The sequence below is a fragment of the Cucumis melo genome, chromosome 1, assembly GCF_025177605.1.
Source record: "Cucumis melo cultivar AY chromosome 1, USDA_Cmelo_AY_1.0, whole genome shotgun sequence".
In the NCBI taxonomy this organism is placed as follows: Eukaryota; Viridiplantae; Streptophyta; class Magnoliopsida; order Cucurbitales; family Cucurbitaceae; genus Cucumis; species Cucumis melo.
The window spans coordinates 24153403-24180663 of NC_066857.1; the positions used below are offsets into that span (position 1 = coordinate 24153403).

Consider the following 27261-nt stretch of genomic DNA (forward strand, 5'->3'; position numbering starts at 1 on the left):
TTATTTTTTCTTAAAACTGTAGCTCATTAATGTTAATGGCATTGCAAAAGTCAAGACATGGTAAGTGTAGTATGCAAATGAATGAATAAACAAAACTATAGTTCAACATAGTAAGCAAATAACAGTTAATTTACATAATGTATACAAAGCGTTTAATAAACAAACATTAAGAAGAAGGAAAGAAATGAATTTATTACAAAATTCAATTAAGTAGACCACAAAGAACCGACTCTATAAATGAATGAGGTTTATAGCCATAGTACATCGTTTATGAATTGTTTAAGTGCGACAACTTGAAAATACACCCCCAAAAATTCCAAGTCATTACATATGCGTGCCATATATGTTATGTAATGTAAAATGAACGAAAAACACGTACTAAACATACCTTAACTACAAGGAGAACCTTACAAATGCATGTAACAGACCAATAAATACAGAAGCGTTTTAGTACATAATGAAAGGAAAAGAAAGTAGCCTTAGAGTTAAGAAATTCCAGTAAAGTCATTCGAGAAGAATGCATTTATGGTAGAATTTCATGCGGTAGACTCGATAACATCATATGCAGAAGCAACAAAGAGAGTTAGAAAACTGAGATCATTAAAAGTGGCAACATAGACATGGTGACAAAATAGTAGCCATTGTGACAAGACAGTGAGCAAACTGAGAGGAAGGGATCGTTGAAAACAGCCAAGGATCATTCAAAATAACAAGCAAACATTGTGACAAAAACAGTGTGTTTAAAGAATTCAATACAGTGACAAAAAAGGCAGAAGAAAGGGGCTGAATTAACATAATGAGTTTGAGCATAGGAGACATACACAACAGTTGTGAGAAATGGGATGCTTTAACATGGTTAGTGAGCATGTTAGACATAAAAAATTATGGTGCAATAGAAAAAATAAAAAAGCAAAATTAGACACAATGAGATGGAGACCAATAGGGAGAAAACAGAGTAAGTGAAACAGATTATATATTGTGAAAAACAAATAAGAAGGGCAACATTTGATGCACATACCAAAGAGGAATGAAAATACACCAAATATGGAACACACTCGAGAATGGAATGCAAGAAGGGGAAGGGCCAAATATATAGTAAAGGGAAAATAGAATAAATAGGGCAGCAAGCATTAAAGACCAAAGTGAATCCCATAAAATAGGGGATTTGACAAACAAGGATGACAATTGAATAAAAGTTATAATCAAACTTGAAGAAAGTAGCCATGGTCATATTTTTCAACACAAGTACAAAGTAGGCATCACATACACGATTTTCAAAACAGGATGCTAATGAATAGACAATTTAATCACAAACCAGAAGGCAATAACAGCAAGTCAATGCAACCATGGAAATGGAAGAGCTTCTAAAACAAATCCATACATGGAACCATTAAAACAAAGTGTAACAGAAACACACAAACATAGGAAAAAATGGTCTTGATCTTTTAATTTAGATGCAGATTTCATAAAATGGAATGGGGGATGCATAACATAATATGTCACATAGGGAGGCAAATCAAACGAATACATTTTCCTGAACACAAAAATCGAATCATATCATATAGTGACCAACATTAAACTCATCATTGGCAATGGCCAAAAAAATTGTATATTGGACCCAAAGAATACACAAATATGAAATAAAAATCATAGAGACCACCAATTTACTCATCATAGGCTAATCATACCTTCAGTGTAGACGGACGATCCCTGCCATGCTCCACCATGTCCCTACTTGGCTTCCTTTCACCATTTTAGTGTAGCATCTATTACAGTAATGGTGGTTCAATCAAAAGAAAAGTGCAATAAACTCATTTTAGAATCGATAAGGGATGAGGAGCGGCAAGAGTTCATCGGAAGACTAAGCGTATGGAAAGATGAAGAGCGGATGAGAAACGTTTCAGAGATAATGACATGCATTGCAATTGGTCAACGAAACACAAGATGGATTTTGATTGAACCGTTTCGGAGGCAGCGTCGAAATGCAACCGTTGCAAAATGAAAATGGGATTTAAGGGCATGAACAAAAGAATCGGGAAGAGCAGGGCAAAAATCAAAGATGAACAACACAGTCGATGCTTCAAAAAAAGGAAGAAAATGTTTCATTTTGGTTAAGAGTGAAGAGGAAGGGAGAAGAGATCGAAAAAAGGGGAAGATAATCAGAGGAAAATGGAAGAAAAAGGAACAAAAAAAGGAGATAAAAATGGGGATTTTAGCCGGCAGCTCAAGGTAGGGTTACGAGGGGTGTAGGACGAAATGAGGGTAGGAGAAGATAGGGTAATGGGGATTAGGATAACCCTAATCCCCTTTTACACAAAAACTTGGGCCAAACTCCTTTTCTTTTTCCCCTCTAAATTAGAGGCCCAAACACACCCTAATAGTCCATGTGTTCGACAAATTCAATTAAAAATACTAAAGTTCAAAATACTATAAACATAAAGGCAGAAGCATCATAATTTCCCTATGGCAAATCACATACTCTTCTTGTCATTTGTCAGCTTTCCTCTACCTTTACCTTTGCTTGAAAAATTAAACACAAAAAGATTGAGTATAAACATATACTCAGTAAGAGACCTACAACTAGTTCTGCTAGGTGTCTGTTAACTTTCCATTAGGGTCTTGCAAGGAAGTATGCAAAACTATCGTGCTCCCGAACACACGCAATCTAGTGATCCCATAGGAACATATTTGGTCTGTCGGTGAACCGAAAGGAACACCTAAGACATTGGGATGTAAGTGATCTCGTCGAACCATTCATAAAATATGTCATGACATACTGGTAGTCCTGTCGAACTCACACAATCATAAATCTATAAAAGATGGTGATCCCGAGGGACACCCATATAGGCACAACCCTAATAGACAAAGTTAAGAAAACATCAAACCATAGCATGTTCATATCATAGATATCATAACATGACATGAATATCAGCCATACAGTCCTTATCATGTTATTAATATATCATGCACCATAACATATCAGTCATCCGTATTAGTGGTCAATATCAATAATTCATATCAGTCCTCAACATCAACACATTATGCATCTTAGCTACATCAATGCATGAGGATAAATACATGCAAGCTCTTAATTCTATTTTTGAGGTTTAGTAGTAGAATCTCTTATCTTGAATTAGCTAAAACAATAATTCCTTGGTTGACAGTCAATCCCCAAATTTACTCAATTAAGTGAAAAACAATAACCAAATTTAATAATTTAACTATTAGATAATGACCCTAAAGATCATCTCAATTCAACTTACCTAAAGTTGAGGTTGAAACCAATTCAACCTTCATTGGGAAAAATTTTGCAGCTCAAAACCTCCGACTAAATTTAGCCAAAAGAACATAAGGAAAAATAATCCAAATTTAAGATAATTCAACTTAATCCAAAAATACCTTTCTTAAACCAAAAATCAATATTTGATGGGCATACTTAAAACCCAATCAAAACTCACCAAAGAAAAGTCTCAAAGATGGCTCAAAAGTAAACGACTTAGAAAAACAATGACTCGACTTAGGTATGGAAAATCGGCTAGGGTCTAAAGGTGATTGGCTTGGACGTAGCTCACGAAGGGAAAGGCTCGGTCTTAATGTCATGTAGCTCAACGGAATAGGAAAAGAAAATAGACTAGCGAATCAAATGGTGGGAGCGACGATCGGACATGATGGTTTGGGTGTGTGGCTCGGACGGTGGGATAAAACGAAAAAGATGAAGCTTGTGTCAGCTGGGTGACTCCCGAAGGGACGACACTCGATGACCAGCGAAATGGAAAATTGGTGACGACAGACGACAAGGGCAGCAGCTGACAGCAGGACTTGTCGGACCTGGTGGCAGAACTATGGTGGACGAAAAAAAATATAGTAGGCGACGGCTAGGGCAAATAAAAAAAAGAAGAAGAAATGAATAGTGAGATGGGAATGGTACAAGCAGACCGAGAATGATTAAATAACTCTATAACAATAATAATAACAACAACAATATCAATAACAATAAAAATAAAAATAAGAATAAAAATAACAATAAGAATAATGAATATTATTATTATTAAATAACTCTATAATAATAATAATAATAACAACAATAACAATAATATAGTTTATGTGTTCATTATTATACTAATGAATATTTGTTGGTTGAATATGCATGTTATATTTCCACTTGTGAGATACTTGCTGGAATTTTAAAGTTTAATTTCTCTTTTTTATGTGCAACGTAAGTGTTCACACAAGGCTTTTGGAGAAACGTGTTTTGTGGAGTTTGTGTTAATTTGATGTTGTGTTTTTTTTTATTTGATGTGATGTGATTTGATCTCTAAAACTTGATCCTCTGATTTTCTCTTGGTTGAATGTGTACGCTTGATGGATGGAAGTGAAGCGCTTGATGTTCTTGAAGTTGGAATCTTGAAAGCATATTTGTATCTCCAAACGGTAGTTGATGTTCTTTCTCATGCTGGCAATCAACACAGACCATCTCTTCTCTAATATCAAGTTGTGGCAACCCCTTCAAACATAGACTTGTTTATTATTTTCTTCAATTTGTTGTAGCTAACACAAGACAAGTCTTGCAAGCCACAAATCTGTTGTTTCATTCTTTCGTATCCTTTTCATGTAGGTGATCTATATTGAAATAACGTGGATGGAGTCCATTTTTTTTCCTTCCATCAACGATGTACCATTTACTTTAAGATTATGATACACCTTGACATTGTTAGGTCCAAACACGACGAAGTTGCCTACTGAAGTCAATTGAGATACTGACACCAAATTCTTGTTCATTCCAAGTGTAGATACCATATTTTGGCCATTTATTTTTTACATTTACTTTACTTTATTTTATTTTATTACTTTATTTTATTACTTTATTTTTATTAAATTAAGTTGATTTGAATTTTAATTTATTTTAAAAAATAAAAGGAAAAGAAAACAGTAATTAAATTTCATATCTTTTCCTTGTTTTCTCTCAACCACTTCCAGTCCTATGATTTTTCCCCTCCCTCTCCACGATTCTCCCTCTCCACGATCCTTCCTCTCCACGATTCTCCCTCTTCACGATTCTTCCCACTTTTCCGCTATCACAAACACGATCCTCATGATCTTGCAATCTTAAAAAAAAAAAAAAGCTACCATCTCAGTGCCTTATAAAAACCAGAGAAAAAAGAGAGAAGGGGAGATTTCTTTATCACTAGAAGGAGAGATCAGTTAAAAGGAAAAAAAAAAAAAAACTATTCAGCCAAGGTAAGTTTTTTTTAGATTGTTCTTCCATTCTTCAAATTTAATTTATTTTTAATTCGTTAAAATGATTTTGTTCCTTCATCAAATTTTATCTAGATTGTGTTTAATTTTTTTTTAGGGTTAGGGTGTTTTAATTTTGTTAGGTTTAGACCAAGTGAGTCTATTTCTCATTAGCCTCTGTTTTGTATTATAATCTTGTTGGGTTAAACCAATTGGATATTGTTGCATCAAATTTTGCCTAGGCTGTACTGTGTTTAATTTTTTTTAGGTTTAGGGTGTTTTAATTTTGTTAAGTTTAGACCAATCTATTTTTCTTTAAATTATGGCTCTTTAGGTTAAACCAATTGAATACAATAGAATAGTGTTACATCAAATTTGTCATTGTATTTAATTTTATTAGGAATACTATCACATCAAATTTGTTTGTGTGCTTTAATTTTGTTAAGTTTAGGTCATTTGAAATTGTTACATCAAATTACCTATGCTTTAAATTTGATTTAAAGTAAGCCATTTGATTAAAATTTGTTAAATGTAGGGTTTAATTTGGTTGTTTTTCCTGTTTATTAAGTATGTTTGATATTGATTGATTAGATTGGTTGAATGGCAGAGTACTTATTTCAGCACTGTATATTATTTACTTTCCAAATATTATTTCTCAAACATTATATATTTCTAATGTAGTATATTATTTCCAATATTTTATTTTTGAATATGTAGATATTATCTCCAACTTGTATTATTTTGCAACATATATTGTTGGTTGTATTATTCGTCATATTTGCCAACTATTTTATATTGTATTATTTATGGGAAAGAGTAATGTTCATTTATGGATTTTATGGTTAAAATTCCATAAATACATGAAATTTCTCAATTTTTAAAAGTTAATAAAATTATTTTTAAACAAAGTATATCTAACAATTTTATATTTTAGAATGGGACTGAGTAGCGTTTTCTTTAGAATTCATTAATTCTTTAGATACATGAAATTTTCCATTAAAGGCCTATGATGGAGATCAAAATATCAAAGTTTGATATTTTAATATTCTTGAGGTAAATAAAAAAAATCTTTTTAAATAAAAATTAAATTCTATTTTTCTAATGGCTCTCATGCCACCCATATAATCATCAATTCAGACTTAGTTTTTTTTAGTTATGAATTGATAACCATGGGATATTTAAAAAAATATCAAACAAAAAACTTTGTTTTGTGAACCTCGTTAATTTAGTTTAAAAGATAAATTTTGGTAATCATTTTTATGGGTGTTGTAGGGTGCTAATACCTTCCCTACACACAATTGACTCTCGAACCTTAAATATGAATTGACCAATTTTTTTTTTGTGGTGACCAATCACACCTTAATATGATTGGTGGCGACTCCAAACCTTTTAAATATTAAAGATTAAATGATTGGGGATGTAGGCCGCTCCGCGTCGCGATCATGTCGCGACACCAAGCACATTAAATACATTATCCAGTTCCACTTGATTGCCACTAAAATGCACTTGATCTTCATTGTTGCTTTTTATTATAACGTCCGACATTTACTTAGCAAATGCTTCTTAACTGGCAAACATATTTTCTAGGTTAATGAAAGAAGGTTGGATTGCCCAACCTTGAATAGCAGCAATAAAGCTTCCATATATTTTGGTTTAAGACCATGGATAATAATTCTTCTCAAAATAGGTTGATGAAGTAGAACCTAATTCAAAGATTTCACGATATAGAGTTTTTAACTTGGAGGAATATTGATTGATAATCATCTCCCTTTGAACAATTGACAAGAGCTTGTTCTCTAAAAACTACAATATTGCATCATTCTTCTTTGAGAAAAGTGAGGTGAATGTGTCCCATGCTTTCTTTGGCGTCTCCATTATACTAATATGCTTCAACATTCTTCATAAACTGTAGTTTTAATTACAAACATGACCTTACTTACCTTGATATTTCATTTCTTCAAAACAGCAGCATCCTCGGGGGATTAACTTCAGTGCCTTCTACTGTCACACCCCTTCTCGGACTACCTGCTACCGAAAGACGACGTGAAACCGACCGACAATGATTTTTCTTTACCTGTATCTGTCCACTCTGCTTAAAACTTTAATGTGGTGAAGTTGCCAATCTAGTATATAAACTATTATACATGCAACAAAACACAGTGGATCCTAGGCTAGTCAAACACATACATGAAGTGTACCTCGGAATTAACTGATTTCACGAGTTAAACCTAAAGACACCTTAATAAAAATATAACCAACAAAAATTTACACAACTGCAGCTCCTAAAGCTTATACAAACTGTAGAGTATCTATAACATACAAGGGTGTATATACATCATAACACAACAGACTCTATGCCTACCTCGAAACACATACTGGCAATCTATAACGGAGCTTCAGCAGACTAAGGCAGTCTATCAGGCACCGGGAACTCAATCTTCACTTTGAAAATGGGTAAAACATTTTGGAAAGGGTGAGCTATAAAGCTAAGTGAGTGACTCAGTTTAAAACTATAAATTTAAAGATAAGAGCATGTGAAAACTTTACATATATAAATCTGTTTATACAAGTCGTAAGTGTAAACGTGTAGTAGTAAGAATAGCTTTCTCAAATACTTAGCATGTACGTTATTGAAATCTAGCAAGGCATATCAACTATATAGAAATATTTTAACTAACATGACAAATCTACGTTGTGTAGGGTACACCCAGTACAACAACGTTTACAAGCTCTACGATGTAGTGGGGCCCACCCAACACTCTCATCGTCTTTTTCGTAGTGGGGCCCGCCCAGCACTCATGACAACATCGTTGTCACGGAGTTCATTCAACGTCAACAACGAAATCTAACTAGTGTGCATACGATAATCTCTAGCCTCAGACTCAAGATCTCAGTCATGTAGTTAATGAAAATTTCATAAATCATCTAAAGATATTAAAACATGCCTGCTTATAAATCTTACACAGAGCTCAAACTTTACTCAACTCTTTCGTGGAAAACTGTAGTTCTTAAAACAAAACTTCTTACTAATTCATGCTTTGTTTAAAACATTGTGGTTTAAATACTTTCCAAACATTTAATATCCACATGCTAGCATAAATTTCATTAAGAAATCTAGTCTCCAAATGTATACTTGAAAATAGTCATGAAATTCAAATACCTTTCATGGCTTCGTAAATAAACATTTATCGCATTCAATCATAAATAACAGTTATGAAAAATATTTCAAAATTAGTTTTGTCACTCACAGTCTTGGGCTAGATCCTTGGTCTGTAAGCTTGGTTTAATTCTTCTCGGCCTGCCAACAACCCAACCGAGTATTAAAACTCTAAACATTCTGGTTTTCTAAAGATATACATAACATGTTGCACTAAAGAAGACGCTCACGAAAACAAAGCTTAAGATATAAAATCCTATTTCAACAACTCTCTAAAATTTCTAAATTTCTAATATAAACTTCAAATGACTATAACTCCCTCAATACTTAACCAAAATGAGTGTTCTTTACATCAAACTCTTCATTGTCATATCTTCTATAATTTACCTGAAGGAAAGAAAATACGATTCCCAAAAAATTGCTACAGAAATGGTCCGAAACAGAGAGAGTTCAAAAATGGAGTCTTCTGCTATCCCCTGACTTGTTTCTGAAATTAAGTTTTCTTCCAATCATATTTAGCTTATAATTTCTTCATAAAAGTTGTAGTAAATTGAATAATATTTCCAACCATACCAAATAGAAATCCTAAATCTATCAGCACACTCTGAAATACAAGAAAAACCAGAGACCTCTTGAATTCGCATGAAAACCAGGTACCCTGTTTTCTTCATTAAAAACCACCCAATGAATATCAGAATTTGCTCTAACTTTATTCATAAAATTTGTTTGAAAATGAGTTAACTTTCAGTAAATGTAAACCTCACCTTTTAATTCCTTTTGAAGAAATCAAACTAAATTAAAAACCAGTGATGTGCAGAATGAACCAAAATTCTGCCATGGATACACTTTGCTTGAGTTCTCCTTCTCTTCTTCAACCTCAAAACTCTAGTAAAATTCCTCTTCTTCTTCCTTCCAAACTCTCTCTTAAATATTCTCTGTAAATTGAAGAAGGAAAAATGGAAGATGGATGAGAACTTTTTGAAGAAAAGTTTCGCAGTGAAGGGAAGAGAAGAAGAAGAAAAGAAAAATGAAAATTTTCCTCTTTTTTTCCTTTTATCCTTTCTTTTCTTTGTGCTTTATTTTACCTAATAAAACAAAAATATATATATACACACACACTTAATTTTCATTTTTTGTTCTTTTCTTTTCTTTTCTCTCTTTTTTTTCCACATTTAAAGAAATTAAACCAAGAAAATATCGGGTTTACAACTTACCTTCCCCTTAGAAAATTTCGTCCTCGAAATTTAGAATGTCCTTAACTGAAAAGTATCGGGTATCTCATCTTCATCTGATCTTCCAGTTCCCAAGTTGCCTCCTCCACTCTGTGATGTCTCCACAAAACCTTTATGAGTGGAATCGTTTTGTTTCTCAAAACTTGTTCCTTTCTGTCGAGAATCTGAACTGGTTCTTCAACATAACTCAAATCTTCTTTTAATTCAATTGGGTTGCTCTTGCAACACATGTGATGGATCTGGTATATATTTTCTTAAGATGGATACATAGAAAACATCATGTATTCGTGCAAGTTCTATTGGCAACTCAAGTCTATACGCTGATGGTCCCACTCGTTCCGTTATCTGATATGGCCTAATATATCTAGGACTTAACTTACCTTTTCTTCCGAAATGAATAACACCTTGCCATGGAGATAATTTCAAGAAAACTTAATCTCCAACTTGGAATTCTAAGTTTCTTCGTCGCTTATCCGCATAACTTTTCTGCCGATCTTGGGCTATCTTCAGGTTTTCTCTGATTAACTTAATATTGTTTGTCGTAGTCTGAACCAACTCAAGACCTACTAACTTCCGCTCTCCCACTTCATTCCAGCACACAGGAGTTCTACATGGTCTCCCGTATAAGGCCTCATATGGTGCCATACCGATACTAGACTGATAGCTATTATTATAAGCAAACTCCATAAGTGGCAAGTGGGTATCCCAACTTCCTTTAAGTTGAAGGACACATGCTCTCAACATGTCCTCTAAAGTTTGGATGGTCCTCTCGAACTGACCATCTGTTTGGGGATGAAATGATGTACTAAACTTTAGCCCCGTTCCCATTGCTTTCTGTAAACTAGGCCAAAATTTAGAAGTAAACCTCGAATCCTTAACTGAAACTATGTACACTGGTACTCCATACTGACTCACAATCTTATCAACATATGATCTAGCTAGCTGGTCTAACGTAGATGTCGCTATAACCGGTATAAATCGTGTCGTCTTGGTGAGTCTGTCTACTATTACCCATATATCGTCATATCCACTGGACGTACGAGGTAATCCAAATAGAAAATCCATAGTAATATGCTCCCATATCCACTCTGGCACTGGCAAAGGATTAAGAAATCCTCCTGGCCTCTCTCTTACTAGTTTAACCTGTTGACAAATCAAACATCTATCAACATATTCAACTATCTCTTGCTTCATTCCAGGCCACCAATAAGTCTTCTTTAAAGCTCTGTACATCTTTGTGCTACCTGGATGCATAGCGTAAGCTGAACTATGAGCTTCTTCTAAAATAACATTCTTAAGCTCACTGATATTCGGAACATATAATCTTCCTTGTTTAACAATGGCTCCATCTGTTCTCAGAGCAAACTCCACCTCTAAGCCTTTCTTGGATTTCCCAAGCTTCTTCTGTAAATTACTGTTCTCTGACTGTCTTCTTACAATCTCAGTTACTAGAGAAGACCGAACCTGAAATTGAGCTAAGAAACTTCCTGAATCCTCTATAGTTACTACTTCCTTGGAACCTCTTAACTCATTCAACAAAGCTACTCAAATACCACACAAGGCACTCTTCGGAAGTCTTGACTTCCTACTTAATGCATCCACTACTACGTTAGCCTTACCTGAATGATACTCCATAGTACAATCATAATCTTTAATCAATTCTAGTCATCGCCTTTGTCTCAGATTTAGCTCTTTCTCATCAAAAATATACTTCAGGCTCTTATGATCTGTGAAAATATGGCACTTTTCCCCGAACAAATAGTGTCCAGATTTTTAATGCTAAAACAACTGCTGCTAGCTCAAGATCATGGGTAGGGTAATTACACTCATGCTCCTTCAACTGCCTTGAAGCATAAGCTATTACATTCCCATCTTGCATAAGCACACAACCTAATCCTAGCCTTGAAGCGTCACAATAAATCACATAGTCCTTCCCTGTTATAGGAAGTGCCAGAATAGGTGTTGTGATTAGTCTTTTCTTCAATTTTTGAAAACTTTGCTCGTATTTATCTGACAACTCAAACTTAGCATTCTTCCTTGTCAAAGCGGTCAAAGGCAATGTCAATCGTGAGAAATCCTCAATAAAATGCCTATAGTATCCTGCCAAACCTAGGAAACTACGGACTTCTGTCGCACTAGTTGGTCTTTCCCAATTGACAATCGCTTCCACTTTTTGTGGATCGACACTAACTCCTTTTGCTGAAACTACATGCCCCAAAAATACTACTTGTTCCAACCAGAACTCACATTTGCTGAACTTAGCATACAACTGTTTATCACGTAGAGTCTATAGAACAATCCTCAGATGTTCCTCATGGGCTTCTCTGTCAACCGAGTAAACTAATATATCATCAATGAACACGATCACAAACTGATCTAAATATTGATGGAAGATCCTATTCATGAGATCCATGAAAACCGCTGGCGCATTTGTTAAACTGAATGGCATAACTTGAAACTCATAATGCCCATACCTCGTTCTGAATGTTGTCTTAGCAATATCTGATTCTCTAACCTTCAACTAGTGGTATCCTGACCTTAAGTCAATCTTAGAGAACAATGCTGCTCCCTTTAATTGATCAAATAAGTCATTGATGCGTGGTAAAGGATACTTGTTATGTATTATAACCTTGTTTAACTGTCTATAGTCAATACATAATTTGAGGGTACCATCTTTCTTTTTCAAAAATAGCACTGGTGCTCCTCAAGGCGATACACTAGGCTTGATGTATCCCTTGTCAACCAGTTCTTGTAACTGCATCTTTAATTCTTTAAGCTCGCTTAGAGCCATTCTATACGGTGCCTGTGAAATAGGTGTTATTCCTGGTAATAATTCAATGGTGAACTCAATCTCTCTATCAAGTGGCAAACCTAACAGATCATCTGGAAAAACATCAAGAAACTCTTTCACCACAGGAACATCTTCTGGCTTCAGCTTTTCTCTTTGCACTATTACGATCTGTGCAAGAAATGCTGTGCAACCCTTCCTCAGCAATTTCTCAACTTTCAAAACTGAGATTAAACTTCTAGAAACCACCTTCCTCATACCTCTAAAAACCACTTCAACAAAGCCTGATTTTCTGAAAACCACTTCCTTCCTATGGCAATCCATAAATGCATAGTAAGCAAATAAGAAATCAGTTCCCAAAATTACATCTAACCTCTGTAACTCTAGTGGTAGCAAGTCCACTAGCATACTGATACCTTCTACTAAAATTTCACAATCACGCAACACCTCATTGACAAGTAAAACGCCACCAACTGGAGTGTATATAGCTAACCCCTCAGATAAAGGCTCAAGCATCTTATTCAGCTTAGTTAGAAATGTACTAGAAACAAAGGAATGTGTAGCACCTGGATCAAATAAAACATCTGCAGGTACATTACAAATAACAATCGTACCTGTAATAACGTCTGGTGCTTCCTCCGCTTCTTATTGAGTCATAACATAGACTTTTCCCTGTTGCCTAGGTCTTCCAACAACTCCCTTTTGCCTTGCACCATGGTGCCCTCTGTTGGAACCACTGAAACTCTCGATTGTGCAACTGTCTGGGACTAACTCCCTCATCTCTCTTAAATTTCATGTTCAACTGCGGACAATCTTTCTTGAAATGTCCTGGTTGTCCGCACTAGTAACATACACTGGCACCCACCAAACACTGACCCCGATGGTTCCTGCCACAACTCGTGCATGGTGCTCGTCTGACTGTACTAGCAACGGACTCTTGACCTGGTTGTGATCTTACTATTGATCTAGTGGGTTGACTAGGTATTCTCTGGCTCTGTCTCTGAAAAACACTACCATAACTCACGTTCCTCGATGCTTGGCCTCCAGACCGATTCTTAAAGTCTTGACGACTTGAAATATTTATCCCAAGCGTGAACCTCCGCTGCTCACGACCTCTAAATCCACTAGCTATTGATGTCCCACGACTAAGCTCCACTGCTGATTTCTCTTCTGTTATACTCTGCTCCACATGAAGGGCAGTCTCCACTAACTGAGAAAAATTCGTCCACTTAGCAATGGTTGTAACTGGGGTATTTATTTCAAAACGCAACCCTCTTTCAAACCTTCGGCACCTGTCACTCTCAGAAGCCACAATAACGTCAGCATACCGTGAAAGCTTGGTATACTTCCTCTCATACTCAGCCACTGAAAGTGATCCTTGTTTCAACCCCAAAAATTCATCCCTCTTGGCTTTGCAGTATGTGCTGGGATAATACTTATCTTCGAATATGCTTCTAAAAGACTGCCAGTCTAAAGCAAGTGCATCACTGCGCCTAGCTAATATAGATTTCCACCATCCTTCAGCTTCCTTTTGCAACAAAAATGTGGCCAATCTAACCTTTCGCTCCACAGGACAATTCATCACATCAAAACACTTTTCAAGCATATTCAACCAATTCTCTGCATCAGCTGGATCTGTGGAACCCTCAAACACTGTAGCCCCTAACTTCTTTAGCCGTTTAATTCCGTATGCCTTTTCTGGATCACTAGGCTCTGCTCTCTCTGGCCTTTCTATCTCCTATGCAGTTCTCGCAAACTGCTCGTTTCCTACCCCACCTCAAACTCTTAGGGTACTAGATTCCCCTACAGATGGACCTTGGGTAGGACCTTGCATCTCGTCCTGATTCTGTCGGCATCGTCTGCCAGTACGTGGTGGCATGACCCCTATAATATGTCAACACATTAGACATACTATAGATACTTAACTCAAATGCATGATATTAAATGTCTACTTACATATTAATAATAATTGGACTTACTTTTACCCTTACCTAGACCATACTCCACTAGTTCCCTTTAAGCTAACTTGACTTTCAATCATTTACTTTCCAATTTCTTCTTAGAGCTAACCGCTCTGTCTTAATTCCCATGGAGCAAACTGCTCTGATACCAAGTTGTCACACCCCCTCCCGGACTACCTGCTAGCTTAGATCAAAAGACGGCGTGAAGCCGACCGACAACGATTTTTCTTTACCTGTATCTGTCGACTCTGCTTAAAACTTTAATGTGGTGAAGTTGCCAATCTAGTATATAAACTATTATACATGCAACAAAACACAGCAGATCCTAGGCTAGTCAAACACATACATGAAGTGTACCTCGGAATTAACTGATTTCACAAGTAAACCTAAAGACACCTTAATAAAAATATAACCAACAAAATTTACACAACTGCAACTCCTAAAGCTTATACAAACTGTAGAGTATCTATAACATACAAGGGTGTATATACATCATAACACAACAGACTCTATGCCCAACTCGAAACACATGCTGGCAATCTATAACGGAGCTTCAGCAAACTAAGGCAGTCTATCAGGTACCGGGAACTCGATCTTTACTTGGAAAATGGGTAAAACATTTTGGAAAGGGTGAGCTATAAAGCTAAGTGAGTGACTCAGTTTAAAACTATAAATTTAAAGATAAGAGTATGTGAAAACTTTACACATATAAATCTGTTTATACAAGTCGTAAATGTAAACGTGTAGTAGTAAGAATAGCTTTCTCAAATACTCAGCATGTACGTCATTGAAATCTAGCAAGACATATCAAGTATATCGAAATATTTTAACTAACAAGACAAATCTACGTTGTGTAGGGTACACTCAGTACAACAACGTTTACAAGCTCTACGATGTAGTGGGACCCGCCCAGCACTCACGACAGCATCGTTGTCACAGAGTTCATTCAACGTCAACAACGGAATCTAACCAGTGTGCACACGGTAATCTCTAGCCTCAGGCTCAAGATCTCAGTCATGTAGTTAATGAAAATTTTATAAATCATCTAAAAATATTAAAACATGCCTGCTTAAAATAAAACTTTACTCAGAGCTCAAACTTTACTCAGCTCTTTCGTGGAAAACTGTAGTTCTTAAAATAAAACTTCTTACTAATTCATGCTTTGCTTAACACATTGTGGTTTAAATACTTTCCAAACATTTAATATCCACGTGCTAGCATAAATTTCATTAAGAAATCTAGTCTCCAAATGTATAATTGAAAATAGTCATGAAATTCAAAGACCTTTCATGGCTTCGTAAATAAACATTTATCACATTCAATCATAAATAACAGTTATGGAAAATATTTCAAAATTGGTTTTGTCACTCACAGTCTTGGGCTAGATCCTTGATCTGTATGCTCGGTTTAATTCTTCTCGGCCTGCTAAAAATTCAACCGAGTAATAGAATTCTAAACATTCTGGTTTTCTAAAAATATACATAACATGTCGTACTAAAGATGACGCTCACGAAAACAAAGCTTAAGATATAAAATCCTATTTCAACAACTCTCTAAAATTTCTAGATTTCTAACATAAACTTCAAATGACTATAACTCCCTCAATACTTAACCAAAATGAGTTTTTTTTATATCAAAATCTTCATTTTCATGTCTTCTATAATTTACTTAGGAAAGAAAATACGATTCCTAACAGATTGCTACCGAAATGGCCCAAAATAGAGAGAGTTCAAAAATGGAGTCTTCTGTTATCCCCTGAATTTCTTCTGAAATTAAGTTTACTTTCAATCATATTTAGTTCACAATTTTTTCATAAACGTTGTAGTAAATTGAATAAGCTTTCCAATCATACCAAATAGAAATCCTAACTCTACCAATACACTCTGAAATACAAGAAAAACCAGAGACCTCTTGAATTCGCATGAAAACCAGCTACCCTGTTTTCTTCATAAAAAAAGCACTCAATGAATATCAGAATTTGCTCCAACTTTATCATAAAATTTGTTTGAAAATGAGTTAACTTTCAGTAAATGTAAACCTCACCTCTTAATTCCTTTTGAAGAGTTAAAACTAAATTAAAAACCAGTGATGTGTAGAATGAACCAAGATTCTTCCATAGATACACTTTGCTTGAGTGCTCCTTCTCTTCTTCAACCTCAAAACTCTAGTAAAATTCCTCTTCTTCTTCCTTCCAAGCTCTCTCTTAAATTTTCTCTGTAAATTGAAGAAGGATAAATGGAAGATGGACGAGAACTTTTTGAAGAAAAGTTTGGCGGTGAAAGGAAGAGAAGAAGAAGAAAAGAAAAATGAAAATTTTCTTCTCTTTTTTTCCTTTTATTCTTTCTTTTCTTTTTTTCTTTATTTTACCTAATAAAACCATTCTATATATATATATGCACACACACTTAATTTTTATTTTCTGTTCTTTTCTTTTTTTCTATTTTTTCCACATTTAAAGAAATTAAACCAAAAAAATATCGGGTTCACCTACAACATCCCACAAGTCTTGACCTTGGAGATATGACTTCATGTATGTGGACCATGTGTTTGTAATTTTGAGTGTTAAACTTCTTGATTCTTCCAACAACTTGAAAGTCTCTCATCATCATGTAATGATGAATGCACTCCATGTACGATTAGTTGTTTCTCAGACAACAAGCTTCGCAGTCTCAAACAATACACGATCTTCAAGAGTTCTAACACTGCAAGCTAAGCTAGCTTGGCTCTGATACCACTTGTTGAAGAAATTGGCACAAAAAAAAAAGAGACAATCACTTGAAAGAAAGAAAATTCATAAATAAAGTTTACAAATGATGGACACTTTCGGAAAGAACCCTCTTTTACTCTCAAAAGACTCACTCTCACTTTCGCTCAAAGTTTCTCTTTAACTTCTCTTACTTTATTTCTTCCCTTCTTTGCTTACTTTGCTTTCTTTTTTTACTTTCTTTGCTTGGTTTGCAAATGAAGACACAACCTCTATATAGGTGGAAGATCCTTGTCAAAAAGATTTTATGAGATTATCTTTTATTAATGAGTTATTTAATTCCAAAAAGATAAAAGATCCTTCTTTATCTTCGGAATCTTATATTATTATCTTTTTGAGATTATCCTTGAGAATATATATATATACACTACGGAACTTGTGGGTTATTGTACGACTGACGAACGAAGAAAGCTTTTTGGAGCTTTTAGTCGAATCTGTATTGCAATAACTATGATCGGAAGAAGACAATGCAATTATCTATCTGTGATCTCGATGCGTTGATCTAAGATGATTGTGATGATGAGTAAGGAAAACGACGAAGCGTGATTCAAGTGGTCATGGTAAACTCCAGTAAAGGATGAAGACATCGTCGAAGAGATTCACCCATGCATTCAGGGGGAGCCTGAAGTCTAAAGCTAATGAGTTTGTTAATTAGTCATATAGTTGAACAGAGATCATATGTTGTATCGATGTATATTGACTGAGTGTGAATCATAATAATATTACTCATCATGACTGTGCGCAGCTCCCCAGACGTAGGCAACATTAGGCGAACTGGGTTACCAAAGTTTCTTGCGTTATTCTCTTCTGCTGTCACACTAGCTATTATAACAGTTATTTACTTTAGAATTAACTAAAAGTTTATTTGATTATCTCACACCGTTTTTCATTAAGGTATTACAAATTATGAACAGTTTTGAGAGAGATTTTTTTTTCACTCTTTTAATACCCATCAACTCACTTTGATTTTGATTTGCTCTTCCTCAATTCCTCTAGCTTTCCTAACTTCTTCTTCGTTGCGAATAAAAATAACACTCTCATTTATTGGTGCGAAATCTTTAGAAGGCTAACACTCACTACTAGGCCCCTCTTGAATTCTAATATATACTAAAGATTTATGAGGTTTAATCTTGTAAATTAAAAATAGTTTAACATATTTCTAGATCTTATTTTTGAGATATTTATTACATAGTTCAAGATAATTATGTAGATGCCTAGTATTTATTCTTTTCTAGGATGTTGTAGCCTGTAGGATTATTTTGGTTGTCTTAGGTCTTTTTTAATGAAAAGTCCTACTTTTGTTACTTTTGTCACTCATAATATGGCTCAAACACAAATGATTGCTTTTCGCCAATTACGACGGTATTCACAAAACACTATAAAATAAAAACACTATAAAATAAAAACACTATAAAAATTTAGCTTTCGATAATTTGTGTCCAAGTAGTTCATATCATACGTCATTTTACATCATGTGCACAAATGTAAGAAAAGGATTCTATAGAGACCTGTTATTTTTGTGTTCATGGTCCTTATCACACAATTATGAATGACTAAACCAACATATCAGAAATTCTGTTTCGCAATATTGAATAAATTATAAATACAGTTTTTGTTGTTGAATGAGATACATTTTCTTCTCCTCAAGCTCATTCCAAGTTCGAGAGAATCATCCAATCCCGAAGATTAACAAATTGATAATTCTGCCTCTATGGAATGTTATCAGAAACAAGCAACAGTCCGAACTTTTTCAGCATTGATTGAAGTATAATCTTGTTGCAAAGAAACTAGGAGAACAAGAAGTCCTTTGTTAATACTCCCCCTCGGGGTCGTTTGAGAATCATTAAATACATGAAGAATCCAGATAAGCTCACGATGCATGGGAAAATTTCGACTGTTTACCGTTAAGCATGTCAACTAATCAAAAGAAAGCACTTTATGCTTGCAGACTTTAGGCTGCAGAATCAGAAACCATGCATCCCTGTGTAAACTTCTTCAATTTTGTAGTTTCACCAACTGAAGAAAGCCATTCGGTTAAGATCTCCATTGTTATATAATCGGCATTACATGCCTGCTCGACCATTCTATCCATAAGTTTGAATGCTTTGTCCAACCAATTATTCTCTCTAAGGGCTTTAAAAATAGAATTGTATGTTGTGGTGTTTGGCATCACCCCTCTAAACTTCATATCGTCCAATAGAGAAAGTGCAAAATTGACCTCGGTCTGTTTGCATAAAGAGTCTATCAATATATTGTATATTACTGTGTTAGGAGGAACCTTTGACGCAACATTCATTTCCTTGAAAAGCTTGATGGCTTCATCAATGTTGTTATTCAAGCAATATGCATGAATAAGAGCTCCATAAGTGAAGACAGTGGGTGAAAGACCATCCTCTTCGGTCATCTTTTTCATAAACTTGTGAGCTAATTTGAAATTCCCAATCTTACTGAAGTAAGAAATTAAAGTGTTGTATGTGACACTATCAGGTTTAACTCCAGCAAGCTCCATTTGGTTCAACCATTCTTGAGCTCTATCTAATTTGTTCTTCTTACAGAACTCACTGATAAGAACATTGTAACAAACACGATCTAGAAAAAACCCTGCCTCTTTCAACTTCGACACGACAGAGCTGGAATCATCCAACCTTCCAGCTCGGGCTAAACCACATATCAAAGTATAATACACAACGGCATCAGGAAAACATCCATCTTTCGACATTTCATCCAAAAATTCCATTGCCTTGTTCATATTGTTGACATTGCAAAAAGCATTAATGAACACTGTGTAAGTAACATTATTTCCTTTCAAGCCCTTCTGCTGCATATCCCGGAAGAACTTAACTGCAGTGCTTATTCGGTTATGCTTGCACATTCCATCAACTAAAGTATTGAGGGTAATTACATTCGGCTCAATTTGTTCACTTACCATCTCACTAAAGAGCTTATTAGCTACCTCAATTTCACCTGCCCTACAGTACCCATTAATCAAACAATTGTATGTAGCAGTAGTCGGTGCACATTGACCTGATCTCATCGTTCCCATCAAGCGCAAACCTTCTTCTTGCCTCCCCACTTTACAAAGCCCATCTATCAAAGTATTGTACATGATTGTATCAGGTGCAACAACAACCTCGGCCTCCTCTTTTTCCCCTTTCATTTTCTCAAACACCTCTAATGCATCATCGATCCTTCTAAACTTGCACAAATAATTAATAAGGATACCAAAAGTAATAACAGTAGGCTGAATATTCATGTCTTTCATCTTTCGCATCAACAGATTCATCTTACCAAATTCCCTCGCCTTTCCCAATCCTGTCAAAAGTGCATTGCAGGGTGCAGCATCCTTAAGACCATTCAACATCATCATGTTATCTAAAATATTCCATGCAAGATTTGTATTTCCACTCCTACAAAGCTTTGAGATCAACTGTGTCAATGCAATGGTATCAGGAAAAATGTTATATTTACCAAATTTGGATACCAAACCAGCAATTTCATCTTCCTTGGCTCTCCCCTCTGACCCATCTATCTTCAACATTTTATTGAAAACAATGCCAGCAGTTTTATCATTGGGTCGAAACTCCGATTCTGGAAGAAGCATTTCGTAGAGCACATTCAACGCATTGTCGACTCGCCCAGATTTCAGAAGCAAATTGATGATCTCATTACGCACATTTGTGTTTTTTGCATGTGAATCGAGCGTAGAAAATGCAGCAAGCGCCTCATCAACCATGCCAACCCTTCCAAGGTGCCGAAGCAGATGAACAGCACTCTGGGCTGTCGAGAGAGACATTTGGCTCGTTTGAGGTCAAGAAAGGCTCAAAATCAAATTCAGTCAATTGGTTTCCGGAGTAGTGAGCTCGATAACGGCCTAGGAGTGGAAAACAACAAACACCAATCAGATTCCAGCAGTGAATCAGCTCGAACACAATAAAAAAAAAGAACTTATGAATAATGGAGTTCTCTTGGTCCTTAACTCATTCTGTTAAAATGTTGAAAAGAGAGTTATTGAATTATTGCTTACGCTTTAGATTTCAAAAATCAAAAGGTGAAGAAAACATATTTGTCCACAGATGCGAGAAACTGGTGGATGCAAGCAAGCGGATGAAGAAGGGAGACTTTCCAGCATACAAAATTCTCAAGTAGAAACAATCCAAATAAGCACAGCGACCTTACATAACAAATTCCCAAACATCTCAGAATCCCTCTTCCGTACAAAAAAAATCAGTTCAAAATAGATCGAATTCGGCAGGATTTCCGATTAAATTTGACCCTTTTTAGTAATTGGTTGAATTGAAGAAAGAAAATGAACAAGGAAAATAAATTAATACCAGCGAACTCAGCAATGAACGACAGAAAGAGGGAGGGGTTGCGGAAGAAAGAGTGTGCACCAAGGCGACGAGCAGTGCGGTGGGCAATCGGCGAAAAGTTGAAGAAGGCTAGGCAGTCGTGAGTGCCGGCGAGGTTGCAGCAGAGAGGAAGAGAGAAGAAACAGGCATGGCCAATGGAGGATGCCGGCGTGCGACGAGTAGACGAAGGCTAGGCAGTAGTGGGTGCCGGCCTAGTTTGTAGCGAGGAGGGGGATATGAAGAAGAAGGGGAACGGGAACGGGGAAAAGACACCGGCACAGTTGGCTGTGTGGTGGCGGCGGCAACGTGAAGGAGAACGAAAACAATGCTGGGAAGAAAGAAAAAAGGGAATCGTTGAACGAAATTTTGTGAAAAAGCGGTTTTGCATTTTGAAAAGTAGCATAATTTCTCGGTCAATACAGAGATTTTTCAAAAATTTTAAAATACTATTTTGAACCTAATTTCTCAGTCCATCTTGATCGTCAGAGAGATTATGGGTTCTGTTTTTTTAATTTCAAAATAAAGAGTATTCTCGACTGACCAAAATATTCTTGGAAGCGCGAACGTTAGATATTCACAAAACCGTAAATCCTATACTCATTTCGGTTGAGACTAAACAAGTTTTGTCCCAAAATTGGAGACATTTCTTTGATTTTTGCTCCCCGAAATTTCAAGAATTCATCTTCGAACTTAAATATGTGAAGGTGAATTACTTTAAATGATTTCATAGTTTAGGGTTGAGTTTTCGGTTATGTTATAGTATTTTCTATGAAATTTGAGGCGGATGAGAAAATATGTAGTTGATTTTTTGTTGTAGTTGGATGTAGAACTAAGCTTTAAGTTAATGCAAGTGGTTTCGTTCGATAAATATAGACAATTTCATCAATTTGGACCCATGCAAATGAAGAATCTCAATCGAGATTGATGAAATTGCCATAAGATTGGTTGAAGAAGTTATGAGATTTGTTGTGTTTCACATGTATTTTGTGGGGTAATCTCGGGAATGATTTCGCTCGAGATTGAGCCAAGATACATCATAGAATGTATAAAAAACCCTATCCTGTGGTATCCCGATGCAATGTTGTCCGAGTTTAATTGGTAATTCATGTTGTTCTCGATCGAGATTGCCCTGAGATTGCTTTGAGTTTTAGGACAAGTTAATGATTTTTTTTGTTACATGTGTTTTCTATTTTGCAGATACCTCTTGTCATAGAAATTAAACTCTAAAGACTTCTTCCTAGCCAATTTGACATGTTGTTCGCACTTAGCGAAAACCTTGTTTAGTCATTTCCTGGACATTAAGTTGGTGTTTAATGGACCTCTTTGACATTACATCCTATTGAGAGAGGTTGATGATGAACGGGATGACCTAATAAGTTTTATGTCACACCCCCTCCCGGACTACCTGCTACCTTAGACCGAAAGATGGCGTGAAGCCGACGAACAACGTTTTTCTGTACCTGTATCTGTCGACTCTGCTTAAAACTTTCATGTGATGAACTTGCCAATCTAGTATATAAACTATTGTACATGCCACAAAACACAGCGGATCCTAGGCTAGTCAAACACAACTAGTCAAACACATATATGAAGTGTACCTCAAAATTTACCGATTTCACGAGTAAACCTAAAGACACCTTAATCAAAATATAACCAACAAAATTTACACAACTACAGCTCCTAAAGCTTATACAAATTGTGGAGTATCTATAACATACAAGGGTGTGAATACATCACAACACAACAGACTTTATGCCCAACTCAAAACACGTACTGGCAATCGATAATGAAGCTTCCGCAGACTAAGGCAGTCTATCAGGCACCGGGAAGTCGATCTCTACCTGGAAAATGGGTAAAACATTTTGGAAAGGGTGAGCTATGAAGCTCAGTGAGTGACTCAGTTTAAAACTATGAATTTAAAGATAAGAGCACGTGAAAACTTTACACATATAAATCTGTTTATACAAGTCGTAAATGTAAATGTGTAATAGTAAGAATAGCTTCCTTAAATACTCAGCATGTTCATCATTGAAATCTAGCAAGGCATATCAAGTATATCGAAGCATTTTAACTAACATGACGAATCTACGTTGTGTAGGGTACACCTAGTACAACAACGTTTACAAGCACTACGATGTAGTGGGGTCCGCCCAACACTCACGACGTCTTTGTCGTAGTGGGGCCCGCCCAGCACTCACGACAGCATCGTTGTTACGGAGTACACTCAACGTCAACAACGAAATCTAACCAGTGTGCACACGGTAATCTCTAGCCTCAGGCTCAAGATCTCAGTCATGTAGTTAATGAAAATTTCATAAATCATCATAAAATATTAAAACATGCCTGCTTATAAATTTTACACAAAGCTCGAACTTTACTCAGCTCTTTCGTGGAAAATTGTAGTTCTTAAAACAAAACTTCATACTAATTCATGCTTTGCTTAAAATATTGTGGTTTAAATACTTTCCAAACATTTAATATCTACGTGCTAGCATAAATTTCTTTCAGAAATCTAGTCTCCAAATGTATACTTGAAAATAGTCATGAAATTCAAATACCTTTCATGGCTTCGTAAATAAACATTTATCGCATTCAATCATAATAACAGTTATGGAAAATATTTCAAAGTTGGTTTTGTCACTCACAGTCTTGGGCTAGATCCTTGGTCTATAAGCTCGGTTTAATTCTTCTCGGCCTGCCAACAACCCAACCGAGTATTAAAACCCTAAACATTCTGGTTTCCTAAAGATATACATAACATGTCGCACCAAAGATGACGCTCACGAAAACAAAGCTTAAGAAATAAAATCCTATTTCAACAATTCTCTAAAATTTCCAGATTTCTAACATAAACTTCAAAGGACTATAACTTTCTCAATACTTAACCAAAATGAGTGTTCTTTATATCAAACTCTTCATTTTGAGATCCTCTAAAACTTACCTGAAGACATATAAATCTGATTCCCCGTGCATAAACACATATAACCCTCAAAACAGAACCACTTCCAGAATCGCGCGCACACGACCTCTTTAACTTGTTCCTACAATTTAACCAATTTTTAGTCGTTTTTGGTTTACAATTTCTTCATGAAAGTTGTAGTAAATTGAATAAGCTTTCCAACCATACCAAATAGAGATTCTAACTCCACCGATACACTCTGAAATACAAGAAACACCAGAGACCTCCGGATTTCGAGTGAAAACCAACTGCCCTGTTTTCTTCATCAAAAAGCACCAAATGAATATCCGAATTTGCTCCAACGTTCTTCATAAAGTTTGTTTAAAAATGAGTTAACTTTCAGTAAATGTAAATCTCACCTCTTAATTCCTTTTGAAGAGTTCAAACCGAATTAAAAACCAGTGATGTGCAGAATGAACTAAAATTCAGCCATTGATACACTTTGCTTGAGTTCTCCTCCTCTTCTTCAACCTAAAAATTCTAGTAAAAATTTCTCTTCTTCTTCCAAACTCTCTCTTAGAAGTTCTCTGCAAATTGAAGAAGGAAAAAGAAAAAAAAAAAATAAAGGGAACTTGGATGTCTTCAAACTCTTGGCGGTGAAGGGAAGAGAAGAAGAAGAAGAAGAAAAGAGAAAATGAAATTTTCTTCTCCTTTTCTTCTTTTTTTCCTTTCTTTTCTTTCTTTTCTTTAATTAATTTAATAAAACTATTTAATATATAAATATATATATTTATATTTACACTTAATTTCCATTTTCTTTTTCTTTCTTTTTTCCACATTTAAAGAAATTAAACCAAGAAAATATCGGGTTTACATTTTATATTACTCGGTCAAAAGGTCTCCTTTGGTCAGGAGGATTTTGATACTATTACAGGATAGATAAGCCGGGTTGGAGGAAAAATATGGACCAACCCAAACCCTAAATCCATAACACAATATTTGAAATCTTGGGTTGAAATTTTGATGTAAGAAAATTAAGACAATCCTAAACAATAGGGGTGTAGATAAGCCAGGATGGAGGAAAAATATGGACCAACACAAAGTAATTAGGTTGGCAAAAAACGAACCCTATCGGTTCAATATACAAGATCAACCCAACCCAACCCAAAAAATTCGGGTGGGCTAGGTTGGGTTGGCGGGTTGGCCTTTTTTTTCTTCATATTGTTTTTCAAATTTTTATATTGATTATCAAAGTGTAAGAATTCAATTTTCAACATTTACATATCGTCTTTCAACTCAAATTTTCATATTTTTTTCTAATTCTAGGTCTACAATAATGTCCATTAAAAAGTTCAAATTCATACAAAAATTTATGATCAAATTGATGGAATATGGTACATACGCAACGAAAAACTAGGAACAATTTTACTCTAGATGCATCTAACTAATTAGAGATTAACATGCAACATAACTACCCTAATTAAATGAAATTAGGATTAAAGTGAGATCATACCTTTGATGCTTTCCAATTCCTCAAAAATCTTCTCACGAACTTGAACTGAGACCATCATTAGTGTTGACCCGCTATTCTCTGGACTTAGAACCGGGTTGTGGGACCTGATTAGGTGAAGGAAAATGAGATAGAGATGGAATTTTAAGGTGAAAAAATTAAGGTTGAGATTTTTTTTTCTAAAATAATTTTATAAAAACAAAGTTATACAAAATGGCAAAAGTTTTTCCTAAAAAGAAAAAGGGACCTATTTATAACCTAATCCTATTTATAACCTAATTACATGAAAAAATGCATGTGATTAGTTCATAAGATCTCAACACCTAACATTCCGTAACTATTAGTGGAACTTAGTGGGCTAGGTGTTACATCTCATGTAACCACCTATCCCACTAAGTGTTAGTGGGATTATCCAACAAAATGTTGGATTTTTTTCACTAACTTAGTCCAAGGGCAATACGGTCATTTGACCATTCAAATCAAAGTCAAAGTTTGACTTTTCACCATTTTATTCGTCTTAACTAATTTTGACCTCCCGAGCATGAATCTGCATTTATGTTTTTAAAATTCAAATTACATTTGAATATAAAGTCGGTCAAAGTTTGACTTTTCAAAGCCAAAAGTCATTTTTTTATATTTTTTACAACTTTGACCATTTCCATCAATTTCGAGTTTCCGAATATGAATCCTGATAGAAATCGATACATGCACAACAAAATAAGAATCAAATTTTTACTCTAATTGCATTTAAACTAATTTAAAGATTAACATGCATAAACTACCCTAATTAAACGAAATTAGGGTTAATCGGAAACGTACCTTTGAAGCTTTCCAAAACCTCGATATCTCCTTACAAACTCGAACGAAGACCACCACTAGTGTTGACTCGCTATTCTCCAGACTTATAATCGGGTTGTAGGACCTGATTAGGTGAAGAAATATGGAGAGATGAAATTGTAACGACCCAACTTTCCGGACTAAGCTGAGGTCACTACCAAATACCAAAACTCGACCATTCACATAAAATTTGAAACGGACCAGTTACGATTCATTAAAAGCATTAGAAACATTACAAAAAGACAGTTTCGGGCCCTATTAAAAATTAAATCATAAAAAGTCTCAAACAAAAACTCAAGTCATCAGTTCCAAAAACACAAGTCAAATATTCTGACAAAATACATAGCGGAAGCGATAAGAAAACCAGACGCGTCCATATGGCCTTCACGCATCCTTCCTGCCTCTCATCGGTATGCCCCTCGCTGTACCCCTACCTGAAAAGTTAAAGAAGAGAAAGGGTGAGTATAAACATACCCAGTAAGGGACCCAGTACTGGGCCCGTTAGGGGACAACAGTTAACTTCCTATTC

The 27261-nt window shown here is 35.4% G+C and overlaps 2 protein-coding genes across 12 annotated transcripts; both read right to left on the bottom strand.

Moving 5' to 3' along the window:
* Positions 1–10046: 10046 nt before the first annotated feature.
* LOC127151356 (uncharacterized) lies at positions 10047–25071 on the bottom strand. Of its 10 annotated transcripts, none has more exons than XM_051090911.1 (5): positions 24805–25071; positions 24614–24698; positions 24428–24527; positions 22892–23327; positions 10047–14125 (listed from the first exon to the last, which is right to left on the bottom strand). In XM_051090911.1, exons 4-5 carry the CDS (start codon positions 23016–23018, stop codon positions 13254–13256), a joined length of 999 nt encoding a protein of 332 aa, XP_050946868.1. In that variant the 5' UTR covers positions 23019–23327; positions 24428–24527; positions 24614–24698; positions 24805–25071; the 3' UTR covers positions 10047–13253. The 10 variants fall into 10 exon arrangements, 7 of the variants coding, with proteins under 7 accessions (XP_050946868.1, XP_050946878.1, XP_050946854.1 ...); XM_051090921.1 differs by adding an exon at positions 24132–24181 and having other exon boundaries at positions 24428–24698; positions 24805–25070; XM_051090897.1 differs by having other exon boundaries at positions 22892–24181; positions 24805–25063.
* Positions 18535–21874, bottom strand: LOC103489753 (pentatricopeptide repeat-containing protein At3g61520, mitochondrial-like). 2 transcript variants are annotated; one of them, XM_008449060.3, is made up of 3 exons: positions 21469–21874; positions 21162–21308; positions 18535–21008 (listed from the first exon to the last, which is right to left on the bottom strand). In XM_008449060.3, the coding sequence occupies exon 3, from the start codon at positions 20928–20930 to the stop codon at positions 19089–19091; it is 1842 nt and encodes a 613-aa protein (XP_008447282.1). In that variant the 5' UTR covers positions 20931–21008; positions 21162–21308; positions 21469–21874; the 3' UTR covers positions 18535–19088. The 2 variants fall into 2 exon arrangements, with proteins under 2 accessions (XP_008447282.1, XP_008447283.1); XM_008449061.3 differs by lacking the exon at positions 21162–21308.
* Positions 25072–27261: the final 2190 nt, after the last annotated feature.